Source organism: Bos indicus x Bos taurus, chromosome 19, assembly GCF_003369695.1.
Source record: "Bos indicus x Bos taurus breed Angus x Brahman F1 hybrid chromosome 19, Bos_hybrid_MaternalHap_v2.0, whole genome shotgun sequence".
NCBI lineage: Eukaryota > Metazoa > Chordata > Mammalia > Artiodactyla > Bovidae > Bos > Bos indicus x Bos taurus.
This window is the reverse complement of record NC_040094.1, coordinates 16,009,240-16,018,552: the sequence shown is the minus strand read 5'-3', so window position 1 is coordinate 16,018,552 and position 9,313 is coordinate 16,009,240. Positions and strand designations below refer to the sequence as shown.

Here is a 9,313-nt window from a genome sequence, read left to right as displayed (position 1 = left end):
AGCGGGTCACCCCAGCCTCTCCCTCGTAGGCACGGTGGCAAGAAAGGAAAGACCGCTTCCTGCTCAGCATGGTACTGGAGTAGCCCAGAGGGAGGGGCTACACAAACTGACCCAGCATAGACCCCTGGGCATCGAGGACAGGAATCGTAACCCAAACACACAAAATATAAGTTATTTATTTGGTCACAGAATCCGGAGCCTGACCCTGAAGAGAGACAGCATTTAGAAAAGGCAGCAGCTGGTCATCGCCCAGCCTTCTGCTGCCCATGCTCGTGCTAGCGAGGTACCGAGTGATGGCCGATGACTGGGGTCAGTGACGACCTCCTGCGACCTTTGACCTGTTCTGCGGAGGGACCCCCGTGGGGTCTGACCGAGGACAGCAGGTCACGCTCATTCTCAAGGCCATCACGCAGCCTGAGGCCTCCCATCAGAGCAGGCAGCGGGCAGAAGCTGAGTCCAGATGGGGATCCCAGAGACCTGGGGGGCTTCTCATCTCCTCCATCTGTGAACAAAGGCAGGGAATGGGATGGGGACCCCAGCTCAGGAAAGGAAGGCACCGCACAGTTCCAGGAGCCCACGATGGGGGCGAGCCTGGACAGGTGGAGAGCCCGTGGAGCTCTCCACCACGGGGGACGACCACGAGGGCGAGGGCAGGAGAGCCAAGCACACCGGCCGCCACTGCACCCCCCACACCCCGAAACTCACATCCGGAGGCACTTGTCCTTCCCACCACTGGCCACTCTCTGGCCATCGGGACTCCAGTCGACAGCGTATACCTAAACGGGAGGGGGACAGTGGTGCAGTGAGCAGGGTTGGGGTCGGGGACAGGCTTCAGTCCCCGCTCAGCCCAGAGGGTTGGCCGCACCTCGTCCGCGTGGCCCGGCAGGTCCGTGGACAGCTTCTGGGCCTTCACGTCCCACACTTTGAGCGTGCTGTCGCTGCTGCCGCTGACCAGGAGCCGGCTGTCGGCCGACCACGCGATCTGGTACACGGCAGCCACGTGGCCGCGCAGGGAGGCCAGGTACCTGGGCCGGGGGGGAGAGCAATGAGGATGGATGTGAGATCTTGGGACACGTCTGAAGGGTGCTCGAGGCCCCCGGCAGTCGTTCTCAACTGTGGCTGCGTGTCAGGATTACCTGGGAACCCGTATAAAATCTCCCTGCCTGGCCCCCACCCCGGACCAATTTAACCTCTGCTGGTCATTGCGATTTTGTAAAACTGCTTCTAGGATGCTTCTTGCCAGGCCTCCATGCTTGCTCAACTTCGCAAGCCTTGGACTCCAATGCTCCCATCTCTTGGCCCGTCTGCACGACACCCCCCGCTCTGCCCAGCCCAGCAGGTGCCTGCTGACAGGTGGCGTGAAGGAACAGTGGGCTGGGCCACTGGGACCTGGTCGGGACAGACTGACTGTGTCTGCTGGTGCAAGTCGTTGGACCTGAGACTGTTTCCTTGTCTTAAAAAGGAGCTGCGGACTTCCCTGGGGTCCAGTGGTTGAGAATCCACCTTCTAATGCAGGCGACTCAGGTTTGATCCCTGGTGGGGGAATTAAGATCCCACATGCCACGGGGCAACTGAGCCCACGTCTGCAAGTAGAGAAGGCCACATGCCGAAATGAAGACCCCTCACGCTGCAACTAAGACCCAACCCAGCCAAGTAAATGAATTAACCAAATAGCCTATTTCACAGGGCTTTGGTGTGGAGATACACAGAGACGGACACACAAGTCCCCCTTTGGCCTCAGGAGTGTTTCCCTGCTCCTTCCCCAACCCACGCCTCGACCTCTCCTCCTATCAACTGCGAGGGCCCTGTGCCTCGTCACACCACTGCTTCTCAGACCTGAAAGGTGACCTTAAACGGCGGGTTCTGATCCCCAAGCTCTGGGCTGAGGGGCCCAGGGTTCTGCAATTCCATCAAGCTCCCAGACAGGTAACGCACTGTCTGATCTGTGGACTCCACTGTAAGGAGGGCCAGATGACAACCAGACCACAACCTACATTATCTGCTGCATCCCTGGCCCTTGGCCAGCTTTCAGACCATTTCTCTCCCTAGGCTTACAATGAACTAGCCATTCTCAGCACCCGCTTAGTGAGGGTGCTGAACACACCGCCTCGTTCAATCCTTGTGATAAGGCTGAGAGGTGAGGGGTCTGCACACTCGGAAGAGGAAACAGAGGCTCAGAAAATCCAGGGACTCCCCTGGTGCTCCAGTGGTTAGGAATCCGCCTGCCAATGCAGGGGATGGGTTTGCATCTTTCCTTGTGTGGGAAGATCCCACATGCCTTGGGGCAGCTAAGCCCACCCCGCGTGCCACAACTACTGCGCCTGCCCACCTAGAGCCTTCTCTTGTTGCTTCCCAACAAGAGAAGCCACTGCAATGAGAAGCCGGCACGCCACAATTAGAGCGTGGCCCCCCGCTCACTGCAACTAGAGAAAGCCCGTGAGCAGAAACGAAGATCCAGCAGAGCCAAAAATAAAAACAAAATAAATGAAAATTTAAAAAAAAAAAAAAAAATCAAACTGCTTGCCAGAGCCACACAGCTAGAAAGCAGCAGAGCTGAGCTCCTTCCGGAGGGGGAGCGCCCCTCCTCCCGGGCCCACGCCCCCCACTCACTTGCCGGTCCTGCCGTCCCACAGCTTGATGGACTTGTCGAAGGAGGCGCTGGCGATGACACGGGAGTCTGGGGAGAAGACCACCTGGTTGATGAGGGCCTGGTGGCCCGTCATCCGTGCCAGGGGCTTCTTGTCCTCTGCCGGGGACCACAGGAACAGGGTGAAGTCATCTGAGCCAGACACCAGCCTCTCTGGGCCCCGGCCCTGCGGCAGCAAGGACACGCACATGGTCTCAGGGAGGAGACCCGACCTCAGAGGCGGACACAGCACCGTCTGCTCAATCATGGGCTCGTAACCACCGGACCGCCAGGGAAGTCCCCGCCATGGTATCTTAACAGGAGGCCGGGTTTGCTATGTGGGCTTGTGTACGTGCCTGTCTGTACTGTGTGGTGTGCACACACATGTGTGTGTGAAGTCTCGGAAAGGACACACGAGACACTGGGAGCACTGGATGCTTCCAGAAGGAGCCACAGAGATGAAAGGCTCTCCACCATCTATTTTTTGTGTGTTCTTTGAACCCTAGACTATCTGAATGTGTTACTGAAACTAAATGGGATTTTAAAAAGAGAGGGACTTCTCGTGTCCAGTGATTAGGACTCCATGTTCCCAATGCAGGGGACAGGAGGTCTATCCCTGGCTGGGGAACTACCAGCCTGAATTCTGAGGCCAAAATAAATAAACAGAGGTACCTTAGAATTACAAATAAATAGATAAGCAAAAAAAAAAAAACAAAACCCAAAGTGAAATAAACTGATCCACAGCGCACTAAGATGTTAGAATTGTAAAGGAAGAACTTTGGGGGAACGGTACATTCTGTACTGGAGCTACAAGGGAGAGGGGCCTGAGCCTGTGCAGGGTTTGGGGGACGAGGAGAAATCCCACATGGAGTTGGGGGTGCTGGGGACGCTCACCCGCACGAGGTTGTAGCGGCTCAGGGCCCTCTCCTTCAACTCCTGCACTGTGTCCAGGCACCAAAGGAAAGAAGGAACAAGGCTGATGAGAAAATTCAACATGGACAGCAAGCACCCCCCCACCTGGCCGAGGCTGGCCCCTCACACGTGAAGCCCTCCCTGCCTCCTTCCGCTCACTCACAGGACCCTCGGAGGTCTTGGGCGTTCACTGAGGCCTCGGCGGGCTCAAAGGCCCCTGTGCGGAGGGCGTAGTCAGTGCTGAGGGCCATGGTGTTCACCCAGTGGCCGTGGCCTTGCAGAGTCCGGCACAGCACGCCCTAGGGTGGACGGAGACAGGTCAGATGCTCACAGAGCACTCTGCACCCCAGGAACGTGAATGTCCAGGTCAGCCCCAGAAGATGGGGGGTGGCCCACAGGACTCTGAAGCAGGGCCCTCATTCACTGTGATCCAAATCAAATCAAATCACTGTGATCTGAATCAAACCACCCATCAGATCACTCATCGTGATCTGAATCAAAACTCGAACCCTCTGGGTTCAAGTCTCTCATTTGTGAAACGAGGGCATGAGCCCAGATCAATGTTTCTGAAAATATGTTTCACAGAAAAGACATGTCAGGAAAAAAGGGCTCTAGTCCAGTAAGTTTGCGATACAGCAGGCCTGATAAACCTAAATAGGCTTCCAACAGCAGAAAATTCCAGAGCCTGACCACGCTCAGGGGCCCTGGACTCTCCGCTGTAACGCAGCACTGACCCCAGGACCCACTGTTCAGAAGCACTTCCCTGACCAGTTCCCGGAACAAGTTCAGGAAACACTGGTTCGACATCCCTGACCCGCGATTTCCCCAGTCTGGTTCTGGACCCCTCCCAGCTCTTACATCATGAGCCCTCCAGACTTTGATGGTGCGGTCCTGGGAGGCCGAGTAGAGAAGTCCGTCCCCTCCCCACCGGAGACAGGTGACTGACTGCGTGTGCCCGGTGAGGATGTGCTCGCAGCGGCCCGCAGTCGTGTCCCAGACCCGCACACTGCCGTCCTTGGAGCTGCTGGCCACGTAGCGACACTTGGGGTTGCTGGGGAGGAAGAGATGGGTCCTCACTTCTGAGCGGGCAATGCCTGTCTTCCCACGCTGTCTCCCGATGCCCAGCTCGAAAGCCGGGGATAGCGTCTCGACGGCTTCCTGACCCCACCATCCGGTGGCTGCAAGGTGGCTCTCAGTCCCCGTGACGAGCGCCCACCACCCCCCACCCACGGGTGCAGACGACCTTCCCCACTGCCTGCCATGCTGTCACTGCCAGTCAGAGCCCCTACCCTGTCCCCTAACACTCCTCTTAGGCGAGTCTTAAGGGGCGGGGTACAGCTTTGAACCCCTGGCTTCTCATTCACCCCAGTTGTCAGTGTCACTTACGCATGGAGGGGCTCCCAGCTCAGGGCTGTGATCCACTTGCTGTGGCCAGTGAGCGCCCTGCCCACTTGCTTCCCTGTGCTTGGGTCCCACAGGAGAATCTGCGGGACAGAAGCTCATCAAATAACCCTCCCCAACCTTCCCCTGGCCCCACCCAGGGTCCCCCGCCCACTGCCCCCAGCCACCCCTCCCTGAAGACCCCAGAACCTCATTCTGAGGTACTCCCAGGAAGGGACTCCAGGGTCCCCACCTAAGTACCCCAAGCATCATCTACCTGGCCATTCTTACAGCCTGAAGCCAGCTTCTTGCCATCTGGGGACCAGGATATGCTCAGGACCCAGTGTCTGTGTCCTGGGAAGACAGGGAGGGGAGAGAGGGGGGCCACACCTGTCTTTATCCCAAACGCTCAGCAATGCCCGGCACACTGCAGAAAGTGCTATTTGCCACATAGTTAGCTGCCAAATAAATGAATGCTCAAACACTGATCGAAGAGATGAGACTCCCCAGGCAAATGGCAAACCCTCCCTAAGTGCTAGAGCCATGCAGCTGCTGCACAGATAACACCGCCACTTTCTAATGGTTCCTCACGTGCCACGTGATATAAAATTCTTGCACATGTCAGCCCTTACAATTCTCACGATAGCTCTAGAGTATGGAGCAAAGTGAGAAGTATCACCCCCATTTTCCAGATGAGAAAACTGAAGCTTAGAAAGGAAGCGAGGCCTACACAAGGTCACCTCACTAGTGTGAGGCTCCCGGGCCAGCAGCATCAGCACCACCTGGGAACTTGAAATGCAAATTCTCAGGCCACATCCCAGACTGGAGGAGACAAAAATTCTGGGGGTGGGACCCAGAAACCTGTATTTTAACAAGCCCTCTAAGTAATTCTGATGCATGTTCAAGTTTGAGAACTACTGTGGCAGAGACCGGACTTAAGCCCAGTTCTCCTTGCTACCAGCCAGACAGTCCCTGCCCGCATCCTCCCGCTGACTTTTGGGTCCAGTCTCTGCTTGTTTGTAAGTGGCTGGTGGGGCTCAAGGGTAAGGTCTCCACCTAGGAACTGGCAACCGCTAACTGGATGTTAAGAGGCTGGAATGTGCTCTGGGCCTCCCAGGAACTAGAGAGCTGAACGAATCACCCGCCTGCCTCTGTATCAACACCACTCTGTGGGTAACCGCGTGCGTACCGACCCTGGCATGTGAAGTGTGGCGTCTCAGTGCTGAGATCCCAGAAGCGAACTGTCGTGTCTCCGGAGCCACTGGCCAGGTACCTGGGGAAGAAGAGGGGCGGCCTGACCTCTGCACTGGGGACATGGGGCTGGGTTGGGCCCCACCCAAAACACTGCACTCGTACATTCCCGCGGCCTATTCAACTGTCTTCTGGGAACAGAATCTGGGAGTGGAAATTTCTCTCTCTTCTGAAAAGGAGAACTATAACACACAGGCCATCTGGGAGAAAGGAATGGCCACAGCCATAACCAGTTAAAGCTTCTCAGAGGACTGTGAGAAGCAAATAAACCCTGTTTCTCAGAGGAACAACTGACTCAGAGAGGTTAAGTGACCTGCCCAGGTCACACAGCAAGGAAGGGGCAGAGGTGAGCTTGCAGCTCAGCTCTCCTGAGAGCAAGTCCAGGAAGGGCTCCTCCCAGGCAGGTGTCCTTGGCCTTTGGGGACAAAATTTCAGTGGGCGAGTCACTTACTTACACCCTGAGCCCAGAGCTTGGGTCAAGGAAAGGCAGCCAGAGGCCCCACTGAGCATAACTTGGGGGTCCCCCCACCCCAGCCAACAGCTGCATCCACACTCCCCTCCATGACTCTGCTGCTGTCCTTACTTTCCCGTGGGGCTGAAGGCCACGGAAATGACCGCCTCACTGTGACCCTCCAAGGAGCTGGTGCAGCGGGTCACAGCGCGAACCCTGAAGATAGCTTGTGGCTGGTAAATGATGTCCAACACCTTCTCTGTCTCCACCGCCTGGGACTCCAGCGTCCTCCCCAGCGAGGAGACGATCTCCGCATCGTGCACATAGAAAGCCAGTGGCAGGGGCTCCTCCTGGAGGACAAGAGCAAAGGGGACACCCCTATCAAAGGACGGGCAGGGCAGCCTCCACCGGGGGACCCTCCCCTCCCCACCCTCTGCAAGCTGTGTGCAGGCAAAGCCTTCTTTTCAGCCACCCTGCTTGGGACACCCCCATTATTCCCCATTGAGCAAGACCTTTTTAGTCCTTCAAAATCAACTCCAGAATATTTACAAACCATTTTAGAATCCTTTATCTGCATCTCACAACTACCCTGACAGATAGGCACTCATACTGAAAAAACAGAGCAACCAAGTGATCAGCCCAATGTCCTACTGCTAATGACTAATTCAGGTTCTTCAGACAGAAGTCCAGGATTAGAATTAGTATACAGCATTTAAGGCATTTTCTAAACCACCACACCAGGCTCTATAATGTGTAAGAAGCATCCAAAAAGCTGATTGAAAATGCAGACTCTCTGCTTCACCCCTGGGTCCGGTGTAGTTAAGTGTAGGGTGGGGTCCAGGTACTGCATTTTTAAGCAACTTCCCCCACCTCCAATGTTGATGTTGTTCAGTTGCTAAATCCTGTCTGACTCTTTGGGCCCCCATGGACTGTAGCCTGCCAGGCTCCTCTGCTCTTGGAATTCTCCCAAGCAAGAATACTGGAGTGGGTTGCCATCTCCTTCACCAGGGGGTCTTCCAGACCCAGGGATCGAACCAGTGTCTCCTGCACTGCAAGCCAATTCTTTACCACTGAGTCACCAGAGAAGCCCACCTCCAATAGACGGCAGCATTTTGATAAACACTAGCAGCTTAGAGCGGAGAAGGCAATGGCATCCCACTCCAGTGTTCTTGCCTGGAGAATCCCAGGGACGGGGGAGCCTGGTGGGCTGCCGTCTATGGGGTCGCACAGAGTCGGACACGACTGAAGTGACTTAGCAGCAGCAGCAGCAGCAGCTTAGAGGAAATCAGTCCTGAATATTCATTGGAAGGACTGATGTTGAAGCTGAAACTCCAATACTCTGGCCACCTGATGCGAAGAACTGACTCATTTGAAAAGACCCTGATGTTGGGAAAGATTGAAGGCGGGAGGAGAAGGAGACGACACAGGATGAGCTGGTTGGATGGCATCACGGACTCAATGGACATGAGTTTGAGTAAACTCCGGGAGTTGGTAATGGACAAGGAGGCCTGGGGTGCTGCGGTCCATGGGGTCCCAAAGAGTCGGACACGACTGAGCTGACTGAGCAGCTTAGGAGAGAAGTTTTGAGTCTGACGTTTGAGTTCCAACTCCATTATCTACCACCTACGGCGCAGCATCTTACACACAATCGAATGATCGTAGGCAACAATGTAAAATGAGGTTAGTTAATGACAACGGGGAGACAGTGCGGGGCTGCGACAAGGAATCACTGTGATGATGCGCCCAATGTGTTCAAAACGCGCGGTCTCTCCGCAGGTGGGCCCTGAAGGTGGGCGTGTAAATCGCTCACTCGAATCACATCTTCCGACCCTCCCCAAAGGTAGACCGCAAGGCCGGGTTGTCAGCACTTCGGGGGAGCGGTGGGGGCCCTGGTACCCAAGACCTTCGGCCTCCCGATCCCCCGCGTGCCCGAAGCTCACCTGGGCCAGTAGAGCGTTGCACACGAGCTGCAGCTTGTCCGGGGTGATGTCCACGGGCACGTCGAACGGCGAGCCCAGCAGCTGCCCGCCCTCATCCTGGAACTGCACGAGCAGCCGCTGCACATCGCGCGTCGCCGCCTCGTCCTGTGCGGACAAGCGCGGTGGGCGTCACTCCCGCGCCTCGGTTACCCGAGGGCCCCCACTCCCGCCTCCCTACGGCCTCGGGAAAGCCGGCGGGAGAGCCCGTCCGCGGGCCCCGCCCGCACTCACGCACACCCACCGCCGCCGCCGCCGCCGCCATCCTGCGTCCCCACGTGGAGGAGGTAACTCCGGCGTGATGGAGCGCCGCTGCCGTGGTTCAGCGGCGCCGCAGCCCGCCTCATCGCCCCCTGGTGTCGCGGCGGGGAAGTGCCGCGCCCCGCCAAGCCTCCGGCATTGGGCGTGGGCTCAGCTCAGCCTCCACATCCTACCCTTGGACCGGTGGCCGCCTGGGCGTTCAGTCTCTCCCAGTGCCTTGCAGGATACTGACAACCTTTTGTCTTTTCAGAACAGCGATTCTTAGCCCCAGTTTTCAGTTCAGTCGCTCAGTCGTGTCCGACTCTTTGCGACCCCATGAACCCTGTCCATCACCAACTCCCGGAGTCCACCCAAACCCATGTCCATCGAGTCGGTGATACCATCCAACCATCTCATCCTCTTTCGTCCCCTTCTCCTCCTGCCCTCAATCTTTCCCAGCATCAGGGTCTTTTCAAA

General features: G+C 56.8%; 1 protein-coding gene across 5 annotated transcripts; it reads right to left on the bottom strand.

Annotated features, from left to right (window-relative positions):
* Window positions 1-158: 158 nt before the first annotated feature.
* Window positions 159-8,885, bottom strand: NLE1 (notchless homolog 1). 5 transcript variants are annotated; one of them, XR_003506826.1, is made up of 13 exons: window positions 8,835-8,866; window positions 8,561-8,704; window positions 6,753-6,970; window positions 6,112-6,191; window positions 5,196-5,272; window positions 4,925-5,022; window positions 4,397-4,589; window positions 3,702-3,837; window positions 3,521-3,567; window positions 2,611-2,677; window positions 866-1,025; window positions 706-776; window positions 159-502 (listed from the first exon to the last, which is right to left on the bottom strand). XR_003506826.1 is itself a non-coding variant. In XM_027518342.1 (13 exons), exons 1-13 carry the CDS (start codon window positions 8,859-8,861, stop codon window positions 490-492), a joined length of 1,461 nt encoding a protein of 486 aa, XP_027374143.1. In that variant the 5' UTR covers window positions 8,862-8,885; the 3' UTR covers window positions 159-489. The 5 variants fall into 5 exon arrangements, 4 of the variants coding, with proteins under 4 accessions (XP_027374143.1, XP_027374142.1, XP_027374141.1 ...); XM_027518342.1 differs by having other exon boundaries at window positions 2,611-2,813; window positions 8,841-8,885; XM_027518341.1 differs by having other exon boundaries at window positions 2,611-2,813.
* Window positions 8,886-9,313: the final 428 nt, after the last annotated feature.